This window comes from Papio anubis, chromosome 1 (assembly GCF_008728515.1).
Source record: "Papio anubis isolate 15944 chromosome 1, Panubis1.0, whole genome shotgun sequence".
Classification (NCBI taxonomy): Eukaryota; Metazoa; Chordata; class Mammalia; order Primates; family Cercopithecidae; genus Papio; species Papio anubis.
Genome location: NC_044976.1, coordinates 74,625,325 through 74,644,754, shown reverse-complemented (window position 1 = coordinate 74,644,754; position 19,430 = coordinate 74,625,325). Strand labels below are relative to the sequence as shown.

Sequence of the window (19,430 nt, the reverse complement as noted above, 5' to 3'; positions counted from 1 at the left end):
TGTAGAAGGGTCCTAAAACACAAGGTTTGAGAACCACTCTTTTAGCCTATAAACTTTCTTCCTCGCATATATAATAGTTCTTTAAGCTCCTACTCTATATCTCAGATTACATTTCTTCCAAAGAGAAAGTATATGTAACTAGTTCAGATCTGTATACCTTTATGAGCCCACATTTGAGTAAACAAGACCTACAGCCTTGCCCCAGCTTGTTCACTTATCGTGTGACCTTGAGAAAGCTCCCTGCTCTAAGCCTTAGGGTCTCATCTATATAACAGATATGATCACAGTGCCTACTTCATTAGGGTGGTTACGTGGGTTTTAGGGATTGCTATGTGTTCCCTCAAAATGTATCTAAAGGTGTCCTGACCTCCAGTGTGGCTATATTAGGAGTAAGAAAGTAATTAAAATTAAATGAAGTCACAAGTGTGTGGACCTGTTGCTATAAGATCAAGGTTCTTATAAGAAGACACACCAGAGAACCTGTTCACTCTCCCTCTACCACGTGAGGCTACAGCAAGAAGGAGGCCATGAAGAAAGCCCTCACGAGGAATCAAATCACTGGACCCTTGATATTGAACTTCTAGCCTCCAGAACTGCAAGAAAACACATTTCTATTGTTTAAGCCACCTAGTCTATGGTATTTTGTTATGGCAACTTAAGCAGGCTAAGACAGAGGAGATCAGTAAGAGAGGATGAGTAACACACTTGGCACAGTCCCCGGTGCATCACAAGCACAACAAATACTCTCCACTATTATTATTATTATTCATTCCACAAAGATTTATGTAGTGTCTACTACAGCTACCAAGGCTTTTGCCATCATGGGACTCAGAGTCTGGGGTGGCAGGGAAGAGGCGGTTAAACCAATAATTATTCAAATAAATATACTGTAGTTATGTTAAATGTTGTGGAGGAAATCAAGGATGTTAAGAGAAGATAAAGAAGGGAGGCTTAATGTGAGTTGGTACTTATGTTAATTAGCTCAATTAGCCATTCCAGAATGTACACACTTCAACATGTGTGTGACAGATATATACAATCTTTTGACAATTAAAAATAAATAAATAAAGACATTTTCTAATGGTGGCAGTCCCCACTGTAGACTGGAAGTGGGGTGGTTACACATGAAGGAAGGCACTTTGAGAAAGTGGGATCTAGACTCCTAAAAAGAAGAGGCCATATTTTTTCCTTTGTGGACCCTACACAGGGTAGAAGAATCTACTTCGATTATTAGATATTTTTTCTACCTAATTTAAGTTATACTCAGAAGCACAAAAGCTTGTTTCTAGTTTTCATATGACACTTCCAAACTTAATGTTTATTCTGGCTTTTATATAAATGTCGTAAGCTTAGCGTTTGTTGAGAATTACTAAGAGAAGTAGAATTACCTTCTGGGGAAATTGAAAAATGACCTTTCTGGGCAAAAAAGCAGAAGATAAAAGGATCAATAAACAAAAGTCCCCAGTTCCCCAATTCGTCTGACTAATGTTACAATCAGAAAGAATTTAATTCATAAGGTCAGGCTCTTCAGAGAAGTAAAGACCAGTGGGTGAGAACAAGGACACCTGGGAGTCTATGAAAGTGGAATCTAGCCTCACTGTGGCATGATTTATCCTGATCAAAGAGCAGAAGCCATGAAAATCTTTGAAAAATGATTCACAGTGCCGAGAAGAACATACCTGTGAATATTCCAGTTAAGACACTGCATTTTAACCAGCCATCCTCAGAAACAAAACATCTTCTTACCAAAACGCAAGCCCCTAAAACAACACCCCAACGGAATGATAAAAAGCAGCTGAGCCTTCCTGTAGGCAGAGACAATCGAGGGAACCTTTGAGGCTGTGGGTTGAAATAATAAAATATTGAAGTGTGACTCTCTTTACTTTCTCTTTCGGCATTCCCACAGATGTCCTGTGAGAGCAGGACTCTTCAAAAACTCTTTTTCCAAGTCGAGTAGAGAGCAGCCCTTGATAAATCATGAAATGAAATAGCTTACTGGAAGGAATTCTAGCTGGAAGCCAGCAGAGCCTGGTACCAATCTCAGTTCAGGACTACAGGCAAAATTGGTCACGTTTTCTATGCCCCAAACTCTCCATCTCTCACATGAGGATAATGGATTTTTAAGAAAATGAGTTCATATGCAAAAGCAGCTCTGCCTTTTTGGGAAAAAGAAAGTACCAATACAGGCAAAGCAGTCCCACATTTTATATCAGTATTATATTAGTTTCTTTAATTATATGATGTTTAGGGCTGGAATTTAATATACATCAATGTTGGGGACTTCTTCCATTCTACATATCTGAAAGGTGTTTCGAATTGTACAAGGGGGAGACCAAAGCAACCTAGAACTCAGGTCCCCTTCCCCCCAACTGTTCTTTCCCCCACCCATCAGTGTGTTTTTCCAAGGGGCCCTGAACTTTTCTGAAATCCCATGACCAGGTCTGCCCCTTTATGCTCAAAAAATGACTCCACCTCCATCATTGGTAAAAATAAGTCACTATTTTTTACTACTCTCAATTTTCCAGTTTCCTCAGTACACAAGCTAATTTACATGCAAGCCACCCACTCTTTCTTCCCTCTCATTTCAGAAGAACAAGTGCATTCATCCACTTTAGTCTACTCTCCCTCCTATGACCACATCTCAGCCCTCTAGCTCCCCAGGGACCTCAGCCACCTCTTCTTTCTCTTCAGTTTCTTTTCTTATTTTTATCAACACATTGTAATTATACATATTTATGGGGTACAATTTGATGTTTTGATACATATATATGCTGTATAATGATCAGATTATGGTATTTAGCATGACCATCACCTCATGTATTTATCATTTATATGTGGTAGGGACATTCTCAAAAGTCTGTCTTCTAGCTATTTTATAATATACCACATCTTAACTGTTAACCACTGTCACCCTTCTGTGCAATAGAACACCAGAACACAGTCCTCCTAATTGTAACTTTGTACCTGTTGACCATCCTCTCCCTGTCCTCCTCTCTTCCCTTACCTCCCCTATGCCTAGTATCCTAGTAACCATGGTTCTACTGTGTTTCTATGATATCAGTTCTTTTTTTTTTTTTTTTTTTTTTTACAATCCACATAAGAGTGAGGACATATGATATTTGTCTTTTGGTGTCTGGTTACTCCAAAGGTATCCTTCTCTACAAGTATAAACATGTTCAAGGCTTGTCTAAATTTTTTAAAGACAAACAAATGCCCTGACCTCGTGCTCCATCTCTAGCTAGGACCTTCTCCACAACCACCCCACTTTCTTCATGATCATGCTTCCTAAAAGGGTATCCCCCACCAGTGGTTCTCAAACATTAATGTGCAGACAGATTACCTGAGAATCATGGTAAAATGCAGTTTCTAGTTCAGTGAGATGGTGTGGGGCCAGCAACTCTGAATTTTTAACAAGCTCCCAGATGATGCTGATGTGGCCAGTCTGCAGACCACACTTTGAGAAGTAAGTTTCTATATTCTAATTTCACTTCCACTTTTTCTGCTTCCAGAACCAATGTCAGTTTTTAAATGGGCTTCTGGGGATGGGAGTATAAATATCAAATAAATATAAAAACCCCTTTCTTGCTCTTTTTAGATGTCCATGAGAACAATGGCAAATGGAATCTCAATCCCACCCTTTGGCCTGGATAGCTAAAAAGCTTTAGCTTAACAATGATGAGACCTCTGTAAGTAAATACTTCCAAAATCCAACACCTGAAGTTTTTGCAACCAATGATGGAACCATTATTTTACACATCTGATCAACATGGGTAAATTAAATTCTTGAAGCCCTTGTGAGCCACAAGCAAGAAGCATTTCTGTACAATAGTGGGAAATTCTGAAATCTGTGAGAAATTACCTCACTAAATCATTTTATTTGTGTTTGCTTATGGGTTTTATTTGCTAATGTTGTTTTGTTTTACTTGACTTGTTTTATTTTTCAATATCATGTAAACCAAATCCTTCCAGCAGCTGGGAGTATGCTCCAAACTTGCAAAGAAGGAAACAGCAGCCATTTCAAGGCAGCAAGAAGTCACCAAGCTGAAAGGTTGGAGTAGCATGCACTGTTCTAAGAGTTTTGCATTGCTATGAAAAAAATCCTTTCTTCCTATCTCTGAGCCTCCCTCTCATCCTGCTCCACCCTCCAATCTATTAGGGTAGAAAACAAGTGTATAGTCCCTGAATCCTATCATCCTATGATAGAACACTCCAGGACAAATTATCATAAATTACTTTACAGGTGAAATGTCATGAGTGTCACATACTACATTATTTTTGTTTCATTAAATACCAAGGAGACACAATGAGTTGCTTTAAAATGAGGGGTTAAACTCTACCCCAAAAGTCAGAAGATTCTTATAAAGAAAAGAGTATCCATCCGACAAATTTTCCTTTATTTGACACACTGAGCTCTCAGAATTCAGTCTAGTGTGATCCAATAACTAGAAACTGATCTCCCAGTCAAGCTAAGAATTGAGCTTTTAGAATTTCAGTCCCCACTTAATGGCCTTCAGAGATTCTTTCATGCCTCTAAGGTGACGCCTAACATCTTATCCTGGACTAAAAGACCCTTCACCAGCAGACCTGGCCTCCATCTCCATCTCTCAGCACTCTCCACTTGCACTCTCCACTTGCACTCTCCACTTGCACTGCTTATACTTTTCTGCAAGAGCCTTTCTCTCCTCCATACCTCCACATGGGTGGGAGGAGGGGTCAGAAAAAGACAAAGCTATTTGCAAAATAAGCTAACATTCTCATTGAAACTTAAGAAATTTCAAACTCTACATTCTTGTTGTTGTTACTGGATTTACTCTTTGCTGGCTTCTGATCTCTTATTAGTCTATTAATCTACTAATCTACTCTCTGCTCATCAAAGGGTGTATTTGTCTCAGATTGTAACATTCACTAAGCACAATGAAGTGTGACTTAATGAACTTGAGTACATCCATACTTCACTCCCTTGTCTATTGGCCTGTCAGCTTCAGCCCAGACCAATGTGGGGACACCAAGAAGCCCAGAGCCACTGCATACAGAGGTGGATCCAAAAGAGGCAGAAAGGTTCTATGTGCCTGGAGTTTGGGAAGCTATGGACTTATATCACACGGGTGGTGGTGGTAACCATAGGCAAAGGGTACAAATCACTTTATGTAAGAAAAGAATCTAAGAACTTACTTTCATGAATATGAGCACACAAAGCATTTTCTTCCAGCAGATAGGCACACTTGCCTGTAGGACCATAGAGCCCAGCAGGGCCAGGATCCCTTAAGGAAGCTCCCTTTCCATTCTCCTATGGGAAGAAGGAGTAAGAGTTATACCCTCTTCGCCCCATCCAATTCTATCAGAGAGACTGGCTCCCAGCCTGCTGCCCACCAGAAGTTAGTACAGCATAATTCAATTGCCTATACAGGGGTCTCCATGTTGACATCCTCTGACCCTATATGGCCACCCACATCTCCCATGCCTTCCAGCAGGATTACAAAGTACTCCAGAGTCCCTTTGGACCCTTGAGCAGCATGGGTTTGAAGTGTGAAGACCTACTAATATGTGGATTTTTTTCCACCTCTGACACCTCTGAGACAGCAAGACCAATTGTCCTCTTTCTGTTCCTCCTTCTCTACATGAAGACAATGAGTATGAAGACCTGTATGATGACTCACTTGCAGGTAATGAATTCATTTTATTTTCCTTATGGTTTTCTTAATAACATTTTTTATGTATTAATCAATTGTTTATGTTACTGGTAAAGCTTCCAGTCAATAGTAGTCTATTATAGTTAGGTTTCTGGGAGAGTTAGGAGAGTCAAAAGTTAAACATAAATTTTCCACTGTACAGGGGTCAGCGCCCCTATCTCCCATAGTGTTCAAGGGTCAACTGACCAGGCCCAAGTGCTTAAAAGATTAGGTAAATGGAAGATCGATTTTGCATATACAACAATCCCTTAGAAACCTCACCAGTCTAATAGTACATGGGCTAATTTCCTCCTACTCCCACACACACCATAATAATCATTTTCACCCTTACCTACTAAATACATATAGATTTTTTTTTTCAAGATGGAGTCTTGCTCTGTCACCCAGGCTGGAGTGCAGTGGTGTGATCTCGGCTTACTGCAGCCTCCGCCTCCCAGGTTCAAGCAATTCTCCTGCCTCAGCCTCCTGAGTAGCTGGGATTACAGGCCCACCACCACACCCAGCTAATTTTTGTATTTTTAGGAGAGACGGGGTTTCACCATGTTAGCGAGGCTGGTCTTGAACTCCTGACCTCGTGATCTGCCCGCCTCGGCTTCCCAAAGTGCTGGGATTACAGGCGTGAGCCACCGCACCCGGCCCATACAGACTATTTTTGCATCTACTTATATCTACTCATAGGCTGTTCATGACCACTCCTTTCCTTGGGGAAAAAAAAAAAAAGTCAAATTCTGAGTTCCACATTCCTTAAGAGTTGAGTCTCAGAGAGATTTTCCGGAAAAACAAAAACAAAAATCTGAATGTCTAGGTCTCTATATCAAAAGCCGGAGGCTGGAAGGAAGTATAGAGGCTCAAGGCAATCCTGGGACGGACGTGGTGACCGGAAGTTAGCTGCATGGACTTCTGTAGACACAGGGCTGCTCACCACTGTTTCTGAGGTTTTATGTGTGTGTGTGTATGTGTGTGTGTGTGTGTGTGTGTGTTTGGAGTGGGGAAACTAAAGAGTGAGGAGAGAGTCTTCGATCAGCATAACTCAAATGCCTACACAGGTGTCTGCATGCTGACATCCTCTGACTCTGTGTGGCCACCCACATCTCCCCTGCCTTCCAGCAGGATTGCAAAGTACTCTAGAGTTCCTCTGGAGTAAGTAAACACCTCATTGTCACTTGTAGTAAACATGGCTGCCTGAATTCAATGATTTATGCAATATCTGAAGTTTTTTTTTTAGTCACTAGTAGCATAATCTATAGAAAATGGATGCTTAGATTCAGCAATTACTTTATCTGGAGGGTACAAGCTTATTGAATCCATCCAGTCAATTAACTTGAACGCACGTACAGCCTGAGAGTAAAAGACACATATACACCACAGCCTACCTTTATTTTATTCTGAGATCTCACAATGGAATATCAAGTAAGCAATTATAGAACTTCAGGATGGAAAACAACCAAGGTATTTTGGCTCAAGAAGCTGTGACTCTGAAGTAGAATACATTCATCTATTGTGTGTCATAATGAAGGCAGTAATTTATTTCTATGCCATTTAGAATGCACGGCTATTCTGCAGAAAAGCATCCAAAACATTAAGAAGAAGATCAGAAGGAAAACTGTAATTTCCTAGGAACCAATGCCGGAACTAAAACTTTCACAATAACAAGAGGTTGAAATGGCACATTTTGAGTTTTAAAAAATCTCATGCTTAAGGAAGTGGGAAGGGTGGGAGGAAGGGACGGATATGCAGTTTCCTTGGAAACAAAATGTGATATTATGGCAGCAGTCGCCTCAGGAATCATTGTTTAGAAGGTGAAAACACTGCTCATCTGCTTAACACTGGACAAGGGTAATTTAGAACCTAAATAATTGTGATTGTTATAAGAATCCTCAGGGAGCTCTAAAAACTGCTGTAGAATGGAGGTGCCATGTACAAGCTCATAAATCTACAGAGGAACATGAGAAGGGCCCCTCACGAAGCTGCAGAAAGCAGATGACCACAGTAATGAGTTACATGTACAATTTCCAGAGCATGGATATAAATAGGCACCACCAGGCAGCTCAGTCTCCAGCCCTCCCTGGTTCTCTCATAGCCTTAAGAATACATGGCAGGTTTGTATGGAGATAAGCAGGTTTATACAAAGACCGACCCGCATTCCTCATCTCAGCTCTCTACCACTCCCTAGCTCTCCAAGCTTGAACACCCCACTAACCTCAGTGGACCTCATCCAGAAAAACGAAGAAAATACTACTTTTTCTTTTTCTCAGGATTACTATGAGAATGGAATGAAGGAGGAAAAGTCCCAGAATATTGCCTGAGACATAGTCGGGGGTCTCATACATGTTAATTCTTTTCCCAGTAGTCAATGGGTTATTTTGACCTCTCTGCTTCTTTCCACCATGGACATTCCATATGCTCAAAGAAGTGGATGAGAATCCATGGCAGGAGGTCTTGCGGAGAAACTCCAGGGTGTGGCATCTGGTCAAGTCAGAGTTGAGGTGCATGGGCTCTGACTGCCATTCACACACTTAAGAATCAATCCTATTAATGACATGGGGCAGTGCGTGGAAGAGTGTAATGTGTGCAGGTAAAGAGCTGAGCTAAATTCTGAATGCCTGAAGGAGAAGTGGGTACAAGAGAATAGTAGTCCCTCCATATCTGTGGAGGATTGGTACCAGGGCCTCCCAAAACTACAAAAATCTGCAGATGCTCAAGTCCCTGTTATAAAATGGCAGAGTATTTGCATGTAACCTACACACATCTTTCTGTATACTTTAAATCATCTCTAGATTACTTACAATACTTAATACAATATAAATGCTAAATAGTCATTATATTGTATTGTTTCAGAGATAATGACAAGGAAAAATTGTCTGTATGTTTTCAGTACAGACACATATTTTTTTCCCTGAGTACTTTCGACCTAAGGTTGGTTGAATCCATGGATGCAGAACCCATGGATACAGAGAGGCAACTGTGTTCCTCCAAGAGGCAGGGACCATGTCTGGTCTGTCCATCTCTGTGTCCCTAGTGCCAGCACAACATTGCCACTATATGTGTCGAACACAGTATGCGCTCCATAAAGTTTCTGCAGAATGAATGCTAAGGGCAGCAAGGCATGCCAAGAGCTCATGGGCAAATGCATCAGGAGTGAGGAGCCAGGAGTAAAATTCAGAGTGAGGCACAGATGAAACCACAGACAAAGCAAAGAGTGCTTCCCTCCATGACAGGACTTCATGACAAATTTTGTTTTCCAGATGTTCATTGAGTGCTGACTATGTTCCAGGCACTGTTTTAAGAACAAAATAAAGAAAAGGCCTCCTCATCTGGAGCTCGTATTATGTCACATTAAACATAATGTAATGTGATGTTACAATAAAATGGTTCATGTGATGTGAACCTCTCCAAGCAGGGACCAAGTCTTGGTCATTGCTGATTCCTCAGTGCCGGAGCCAGTGCCTGCAGACCCACAAGAAAAGCACAATAAGGAGTATTTAAATTGATCTCAAAATGCCAAGAAGCACTAGATAATGTTGGCCTGGGATAGGAAGTCCTGCAGTCCTAGACTTGAGTTTCAGGTATAACACTAACTAGTCTGGTGACCTTCAGCAAGTTGCTTTCCCTCTCTGAGCCTCAGTTTCCTTATCTATAAAAGGAAGAAAGCAATATGAATTCACAGGGTTGTGGTGAGGATTTAAAAAAATGTGCTGCCTTTAAAATAACTAGGACAGATAAGGGCACTTCGTTGTCAGAGTGGTACCTGCTGCTCTCATGATCTTTATCATTTTTATTTCTCATCAGAGACAGACGCACACATGGCCATACTCAACTGGACAACGTGAGTAGAAAATTACAGCAAATCCTCACCTGTAAAACTTTTAAGTCAAAATAAGACAGTCTGACACACAAGAACTCTTCCCCACTGACCCAGGCAAACAGATTCCTTTTCATGTGACGAACATCCTCTGATCAGTCACAATACCCTCTGTAGAGTGAGCCCCAATTTAAAGCCCTGGTCTGAACTCCATCTTTTCCCATGGGTGGTCCTCATTAGTTGGCTTGCTCCCAGTGATCTCAAAGGGCCAATGCTCAATTTTGTACTGCCATTTTTAGTCCTGGGCAAACTCTGAAGAGCTAGAATCCCCTGGACTGCCCATATGTTTCGCGTGTGTGTGTGTGTGTGTGTGTGTTGCCCAGGCGGGAATGCAGTGGCACGATCTTGGCTCACTGCAACCTTCGCCTCCTGGGTTCAAGTGATTCTCCTGCCTCGGCCTCCCACGCAGCTACAACTACAGGCATGCGTCACCACACCCGGCTAATTTTTGTATTTTCCGTAGAGATAGGGTTTCACTATGTTGGCCAGGCTAGTCTCGAACTCCTGACCTCAAATGATCCGCCTACTTCGGGTTCCCAAAGTGCTGGGATTACAGGTGTGAGCCACTGCACGCGGCCCCATGTGTTTCTTAACTCAGTTCTGGTGACTTGGATAAGCTGACTTACCTATAATAAAGCAGAACTGATCCTCTCAAAGAAATGTCCCTGTGGAGATGCTTCTGGTTCACATAAGGGGTAATCAATAACACAGTTAATGATTAGAAATGAACTAAAATGAGAAAATTATGAAATAATCTATAAGTAGTTGTTAAAATGGGTTACGTGAATGGGCTCAGAGTACAGAGAGAAGTGGCAAGAAGAAACAAGATAGAGAGACTAATACACATATCAGTAGGCATAACTTCACATGACTGCAGAAGTAGGGCCATGTATTTATGTATATGTATATACACAATAATAAAAGTAGGATTCAATAACAAATATATAACATAGTCATTAACAAATATATGTCCATGCACTACATTTTGGTCAACAACAGAATACATATACAATGGTGATCTCATAAGACTATAATGCCATAATTTTACTGTACCTTTTCTAGGTTCAAATATGTTTAGGTACACAAATACTTACCATTGTGTCACAATTGTCTATAGTATCCAGTACAGTGGCATGTTGTACAGGTGTAGCCTAGGGGCAATAGGTTATAACATATAGCCTAGGTATGACGTAGTAGGCTCTACTACCTAGGTTTGTGTAAGTACACCTTGTGATGTTCCCACAATAACAAAATCACCTAATGATGCATTTCAGAATGTATCCCTATTATTAAGTGACACATGACTGTATATGTATACATACTCACTACTTGTCTCCATCCACTTACATATATATGATATTAATATGTTTCAATAATGTATATATGTGAAATATATGTGTATATAGTCATCATTTGTCTCCAACCTTCCCCACAAAAAGCCATTTCTGAAATTTAGTATACAAATCAACAACAAAAAAGAAGACATTGAGGCTTGAAGTCTTGTGGTGTAGACCATTTTCTTAACTAAATAATAATGTAATACTATACCAATAAACAAATGAACTGGAGAAATTAGCTGAAAAAAATTGTACAAAATCTCCTCTAGATGAGTCAATCTACAAAGAGCAGAGCTAAACTGGTATACAGGAAAGTCTCCTAAATTTTCATTATGTGACCACAAGATTTACAGTAACTACTACTTCATTGTCATTCGTTTCTAGACTTCTCCATAACTGTATATTGAGCAAAATCCCAAATAGATCTGCATTAGAACTGCATTATACATAGTGACATCTGCAAACTCTGTAATAGTCCTAATGTCTAGCCATAGACACCAATACCATAAATACAGATTCCATTTCTCAAATGACAATTTTGCACATAGTAAAATAAGTGGCAAGTCAAAATTCAAATGACTAAAGTTGTTTTAGGTAATTCATAGGTTGTAAAAACTAATGAGAAGTAAAAAAAAAAAAATTATGAGGGTATTACAACACTCCCATTAAAATGAAAATCTATGTAACGACTTTATGCTCTTCAAATACCACACCAGACTGAAGCATCAACCAGTATATCAAGTGTTCTGTTCCTTAAAAAATCTCTTTGTTTATGTGGAGTGATAGCCTTGCTTATTAATTTTCAAAAATACCTGCCTAGCTATCCCTTTAAGCCAGAATCATCTCCAATTTACATGACCATCAAAGTTTATTTTTTAATCAGCAATTCATTTGAGTAACTAAAATGAAAATAATTGTAAAAGACCAGAGGATACCCCCACCACACACACACAAGTGCAATAGTGTAAACTGGAAGCAGATAGATAATCATATCTCTGAAAAGAACAGAAACTCCTATGAAGTCATTCTTATGAAAAGTTTTATGAATGGCACTAAAGGATTTAGCATGTGCATGAAAAATGATCATGCAATAAGACCAGATATTAGTTTCATGCTACAGAAAAGCATGAAAAGACTATTGTCTAGACTTACCCACAAAAATGGCCTTGTTACTTCTTAAATCTCTCTTAAGAGTGGCTGCCCAGTGCAAAGAGGACACTGCATTTGGATGCTGATTGGACAAATGATTGCTGATAATCAAATGGCATGATTTATTTTTTGAAAAGTGGTGGAGTAATTTCTAAGCAACACCAATAATGTAAATAATAAGTGTAGCTCAGTATAGTAAAAACGCTTATTTCATATCAGTCTTCTAACCCAGGGCTCAGAGAAAATAAATAGGAAGAGTAAGTTTGATATTAGACTCTCAAATTTCTATCAGTAGGGTTTGCTGATAACACAGGGTGATAGTTGGCCACATCATAAGAGAGACTCAGTGCCCATTGTAGATATGAGAAATAAGCATTCTAATTCGAATTTCTGAGTGTTCACGTCCTGTCACAGCATTAAAATAATCATGCAAATCTGCCTCCAGCTGGTTCCTGATTTGCATTCATTTTTTTTCTGTTGAAATGATTTATACATACTTGTACTAAATTCTAAATTCTAATCTTAACATTCAGTCTTAGAAGAACAGACATCAATAATATTTGAACTAAAGTTACAATATTAATAGCTAGCAATTATTAGTTTTATAAGTGTGTGGCTGACACTAAATCTGGTTAATAAGCAAACTACTTGCATGCATGTTCTTCACAATATTTGCACATAACCATATTTTTTGGCTAATGTAAAAAATAGCTAGGTAACGTGAATATTACCTTCTTAACACATGGATAATAAAGCACATAAAATATTGCATGTTGATTAAATGTAAGTAGACAAAGAATGACTCTTCACAAACCCTATGTAATTGAAAGAATAAAACACTCTCCATTCTATAGTTACATTTAATTTTAATGACTTACTTAAGAACAATGGGAGAATTTACATCCAAAACATCTTTACTTATTCAAAGATCATTCAAGCAGAAATCCGGGAGCCATTAGCAGGTAGCCTACGCTTTTTTAGAAGGAAAATAGAAGCAATCAAGACTTTCCTTCTAGAAAAATCACACAGGATTAAAGCCAGTTCCTGGATTCCACTTCCATTGAAATTCTATCCATGTCTGAATAAATTCAGTCTTAAAGCTCTATCAATATTAACAACAGTGAAACAGGGGGGTTCCCTGACTCTCACAGGATGTGCAACAGGGGTGTGGCTTGTCTGTTCGGTCACCACCATTGCTCAAACCCCTTACATGAGTGGGAGCATGCAGACGGACAGGTGCAGGAGCTGGGACGCTGGGCTCTGGCCCCACAGCAGTGTCCAGGGATGGGAGCCTGTGACTCCTGGAGCCCACTTAGGTGTATGTTACAGTGTGTTCTTTTAGCCTTGCCATCCATGCATGGCTTAAGTGTTAACCGGCTCAGTGGACCCTCTGCGTTTTTGCAAGGGCAGAGGGCCAGTGTGACAGCTTTCGTATCCTGAGCTCTTGTCCAGCATCCTGGAAGAATCAGGTCACACACAGAGTTGAAGGATGGTGAATGCAGGGTTTTACTGGGTGGTGGAGGTGGCTCTCAGCAGGATGGATGGGCAGCTAGACAGGGGATGGAATGGGAAGATGATCTTCCCCTGGAGTTTGGCCATCCAGCAGATGATTTTCTGACCATCTCCAGCCAAACTCCTGCTGACGTTCAGGCGCTCTTTCTCTTCTCTCCTTCTCTTCTTCTCTGCCGCAACATTCTGCCATTCATCTGCTCATCTGCTCTTCTTCTCATCTGTTCATCTCCTCATCTGCTTCTGGAGCCTGGGGTTCAGGGTTTATATGGGTATAGGATAGGGGGCGTGGTGGGCCAAAAGGCAACATTTTGGGCATGAAAACAGGAATGTCTGTTCTCACTTAGGTCCACGGATATCCAGGCTTGAGGGTGGAGCCTTTGTCAGGGAACTACCCTCTTCTACCCAGTATTTCCCTGTCTCCTGTCAGCATCAACAGCAATAATAACAACATTATATTTTTAGTGCAAATTTGATCTCACACTTTAGTTGGGAAGCTTAAGTATTAGTTCTTCTCTGTAAAACAACTCCACGAAATGGAAGTTAGCTTTATTTTTAACATTAGAAAACTTGAATCTGAGACATAACTTGCTGAGTGTCACATAATTAAGAAGTGACAAAACTGTATTTACAACTCAGATTTACTAATAATACATTTGTTTAAGAAACACTTTCTGAACACCTAGTATGTGCTAGGTTCTTTTTAAACACTGGGGGTCTGCAGTGAACAAAATGTGGGCCCTGGCCTCACATAGTTTGGATTAAAGTATTTATTAGCACTTTATAAATAATAAGTCAATAAAATAAATAAATGGAATGTCAGATGATGAGATGTGCTGTGAAGAAAAGTAAAGCAGGATAAGGGGAAAACAGTATATGAAATTAACAAAGAGGTTCCGTTTTAATATAGGCAGGTCTGAAACTGACTCTAATAAGGCAAAATTGGTCAGACTTGAAGAAAAATGAGGGAACCATACAAATACCTAACTTACAAAAACATCTTTCAACCAGAGGAAATGCAGGAGGGGCCCAGAGGCAGATTGGCCAAGTGAATAAAAGCAAGGAGGAAATTATGGCCAGAGCAGAGTGACTGAGGGGCGAATAAGTTGGAGATGAGGTGAGATCAGGATGAGATCGCTTCTTGGGCTTTTGGTTAAGATCAAGGTAGATCCGGATGGGGAACACCATGTCATGGAGAGTTATGTAGGACACTATAAAGTCTTTGGTTTTGACTCTGAGAGACAGGAGTTCTGAGTAAAAGAGAGGAACCTGAGTCATATCTTTAAAGGATCATTATATGACTATGTTAGAAAAAGCCTCAAGGAACAAGGGCAGAAACTGGTGGACCAATTAGTAGGCTGTGGCAATAATCCAGGCCACACAAGGTGGTGACCCAGACCCAGATGTTGACAATAGAAGAGAGATGGCTTCTTTACATATGCTAAAGAATTCACTATTTCAACGTGGGGTGTGAAAAACAGAAAGGAGTTAAGAATGACTGCAAGGAGTTTGACCTCAGCAAATGGAAGGACAGTAAGTCATTTGCTGAAAAGAAGCTTGCAAAAAAATCTGTCAGATTTAAAGTCAATGCTCTCTCAAAATCACTGTGCTACTTCACAAAAGTATACCAAGTATTGAAATTCATTTAATATTCAATTCCAACCCATCTTGAGTGTCCAGTCCTTTCCACCAGGCTGAGACACTCCTAGTGGGAAGCTGCTGCTGGATGGAGCCCACGTGATAAGTAAAAGTTCTGGTACCATGGAGATGCCAGAAAGGTGACATGTTGAAGGCTAACTCGGGAGCCCACTGAGCCAAGCAGGGAATGGACAGAAGAACCCAGAGCGATAGTTCCAGGGACAAACCAGCCCACAAAGAGCTGACACATGGGGATGCAACAGCCACAAGAGGCTGACAGTGACAGTAGCAGACAGGGAAGACAGAAATAGGCATCCAAGGCCAGTGGGTAAGGCTTAAATCTGGATTATTCAGCATGGGCTTCTTTTCTGTGGCCCTGGGAACCTAGGAAAAATCTCCCACCTCCAATTCAGCCAGCACAGCTCTGCTCTGAACTGACTGACAGTTCAGAATTTCTCTTTCTCAGATGATCATATCTGAACAAAAGAATCCAAAGCTCATTCATTGTCCCTCTTTCTCTCTCTGTCTTTCCCTTCCTCCTATTCCCTCCCCCCTGACTTTAATTAAAACTATTGATCTTGATCAGTAGTTTTCATACCTGGCTGTACATCAGAGAATCTTTTAAAAGACAGGTTCCTAGGCCCACATCCGAGGCACTGAATAACAATCTACAGGGAAGAAAGGCATCAGTCAGGTTCCAAAACCTCCCACAGTCTGGCTATAAACATCAAGGTCAGCTACAACTTGTAACTTGAACATAGTCATGTTTCCTTTCTCTCTGTACCATTAGGGCCTCTGGGTTGGTCCATCATCCACTGAGTTTTTCTAATTTTTCTTCCAGGAATCAATGGCAGAATACTTTCCTGAGAAATTACTCCATGCCCTTGGGTCTAGTGAAGGCTATTTCATCCATCTCCTAAGTTCAATACAAGAGCTCTCTTTCTAAAATGGCTTACCCTGGTGGGGAAGCCAGATCTTCTTCTAGATCTTTTTCTACTTCTTTACATTGCTTATTCTCCTGTGTGGCTACTTTAATTAATGTTTAATCTTCCTGTGTTTGTGGCCTGAGGCAGAGCCTCTGAAGGGCACAGAGTTCAAAATCTTATGGCCTCATAACACTCCACAGATTTAACATTAAATAATTATGACAATTCATCGTAAAGACCAAAATCCCACTCTCTACTCAAACTGCCAGGGACGTCGGATCAGTTTGTACAGGCCTTCTCTGCAAAATCCGTCATTTTCTTTCTATTCCCCAACTGTTACACTGCTAGTGACTATTTCTGTTCCCTCTTTTTCAGGGAGGGGCCATATTCTGTGAGAAAATGGCCCCGTCACTCAAGAGTGATGAAATCAGTAGAGCACGGCTGGGCTAGAAATGATTACCAAAGCCCGTTAGGAGATGCCAACAGAGACTCTATATTAACCATTATTCCCTCTGTACACAGCGATCTGAATGAAAGAGGAAAGAAGACCTTCTGCTGCTTATGTTATCTTCGGGAATCATCTGACAGCTTATTTATTAAATGCATTTTAATATTAATTCTCCTCTGCACTCTAGCTGACCTTCAGAAACATTCACCGAGTCTTAAGAACACAAAGCACAATGGCCTAGGGAAGGCACGATGTGAAGAAAGCTGCACCTGAACACTTCTCCTGTGCAGTTGCAGAAAAATCAGTTACAATTAAATACTGCATTGGTAACTGATCTTTTAAGATCCTTTAGAGCCTAAAACACAGACCAATTAGAACCCAATTAATTAGGATTCAAAGTATTTTTCTTTCTGTACATTCTGGAGAAAATGCATATCACAGGAATGCACAATCACCTAAAGAAATTTTAAGCTCTTTCACAAACACATCCTGAGTCCAAAACACATTCTGTCTTCTCCAGTCCTAGAAAATGAGACTGGCTCCCAGAATAGTGTCTCTCAAATATTTAGTAAATGCATAATTACATTTAATATTGTATTTATTAAGTCAAAGCTCAGACCAAAAGGCTCTCCAAAAGAGGTTTGTTACCATTTAACTCTTTTTTTAAAAAAAAAAATTGTAGTAAAATACACATAACATAAAAATTACTATCGTAACCTTCTTTTCTTCTTTCTTTTTGTTACTAGACAAACAGTCTTACTCTGTTGCCTAAGCTAGAGTTCAGTAGCACAATCAGAGCTCACCGTTGTCTTGAACTCCTGGGCTCAAGTGATTCTCCCACCACAGCCTCCTGAGGAGCTGGGATTTCAGACTCAAGCCACTGCACCAGGTATTAACCAGTTTTAAATGTCCAGCTGAATGGTATTAAATATATTCACATTGTTATGCAATCATTACCACCATCTACTTCCAGAACTCTTTTTGTCTTATAAAACTAAAATTCTTTATCCATAAAACAATAACTTTCCATGTCCCTCCATTAATCTCTTAACCAGAAATTTGCACCAAACAGAAACCTCTATTCTTTAAATATTTTGACTGATGTTTTATTCTTATATAGGGCAAAATTGAGACTATCTTCTTTTATAATTTTACTCACTTAAGCTCAGCTTGTACATTATGTTTAGGGAAAAAAGTTATTTTGTTCCAGAAAGTCATGTCTAATCCTCAAATAAATCTATAAGCTAATGCTGATGGGTGATCAATCAATAGTTAACCTATTTAGAACTAAAGGTCACAGACATCTTTCTTTACTGAGTCTCTGAATCAGTTTCTACCATCAATTAGGATTAGAATTGTTTTCACAAGGATCTAGGAAATGACTACCCATAAAACCACATTTTAATCTCTTTAAAGCACTAGGAAAAATGACTACTCAAAACCACCAAAAAACAGTGCTGTGACCTTCCAGCAATGAGCATGCTGTAAGTCAAACCAAGACTTTTCTGTGCAATATTGAGCAGGTGAAATACTGATGCCATCTGGGCAGTGAGCTTTCGTCTTCATCTAGCAGTGGCTGCAAGAGGGCGTGGGCAATCTCCAGAGCATTTGCAGCCCCAGCAGAAGATGCAGCTCTGTGTCAGTCTTTCTCAGTTCTGAGTCATTAGTTCTAGGGAGAGAAGGCATTAGAAAACCTTTCAAGCCACAAACCACATATCTTAGGGAGATGGCTAATTAGAATTCATCCTAAACTGTGAAAGAATTAACAGACATTAAATAATCAGTATTCATAATTGGGAAATCAATTTACCCAAAAGAAGAAAAGGCAAAGCTCAGATTCTTGTTTAATGTTTAATTTAGAAAAATAAAAGGGTAACTAGTTCCCCAAATGACCAATAGGTTTGTGTCCCCAAAGTTCATAACTTAGAAAGTATTTTTCTGGAGAAGCAATGTTAAAATTGTGATTAGTACCTTCATTCTTAAAAGAACACACAAAAATGACTCCATCCACATGTAGCCATAGTATAGGACAAATTGTCTGCCCTGAGTTTTGGAACAGTGACCAAGGGGTATTGCAGCTTAGAGGAGAGAAAGAGCTGTTCTTTCCTCCTTTTTGTGACAAAGCATTGACCTGTGGGAATATATTTTTTAAGTATTTGATTTCTTTGTTTCTCCTATTCTGTACTTGTTTCTTATTGTCTGGTACTTCTAAAAAGTCTGACACCCTTGAACTGCCTTAACTTCACTCATCTTTCAACAAAGTCTCCATCGTGACCAAGCGCATGCCAAAAAAAAAAGAAAAACTATCCATTAGGGCAGCTGACTCAGGGGGTTCAAAGCAAATGGATAAAACCAAAATATGGATAAAATAAGACTTCATGTTCTCTGGTATGCCTTAAAATAACAGCTTTGCAATACTTAGCCTCAAAAAGCCAAAGAAATGCAAATAACAACGTGAAAATATATTGCTATCCAACGGGTTAAAAATGGTAAAAATAATAATATTATCCGGTGGGAGAGGGTAGGAAAAAACAAGTACTCCCAAAAGACTCCTGGAGGCAGTGTAAGCTGATTACAGTCTCTTGGGGTGGGGGCACTTTGGTTATACATGTCTAAAGTCTTTAACATTTTTTTTTTTATTTACAAAACATTGACCCAGCAAAAACACTACTAAGAGCTATACAAAGGATGTAATCAAAGACATGCAAGAAGACGAATATGTAAAGATGTTTAAGATGTCACATTTTACAATAAAGAAAAATCAGAGGTCCAGTAAGAACAAACTAAGTAAATAATGGAACTTCCATACAATAGAATGTAATAGGTACCATTAAGTAGCGTATCATAGAACATATTTATTGGACTGGGTGC

The 19,430-nt window shown here is 39.8% G+C and overlaps 1 protein-coding gene across 9 annotated transcripts in view; it reads right to left on the bottom strand.

The window, feature by feature from the left end:
* The window catches only part of ST6GALNAC3 (ST6 N-acetylgalactosaminide alpha-2,6-sialyltransferase 3), a 567,065-nt gene that overhangs the window by 448,122 nt on the left and 99,513 nt on the right, over positions 1 to 19,430 (bottom strand). For 6 of the 9 annotated variants that reach the window (XR_001906240.3, XM_017962628.3, XM_021923867.2 and 3 more), the window contains exon 1: positions 5,173 to 6,117. The exons of 2 other annotated variants lie outside the window; for them this stretch is intronic. Coding sequence is in view for 6 of the 7 variants with exons in the window: in XM_017962628.3 (XP_017818117.1) it covers positions 5,173 to 5,238 (66 nt within the window). In the remaining variant the exon portion in view is untranslated. Of the gene's footprint in view, positions 1 to 5,172; positions 6,118 to 19,430 lie in introns of those variants that run through there. One more of the 9 variants, XM_017962620.3, reaches the window with a different exon arrangement.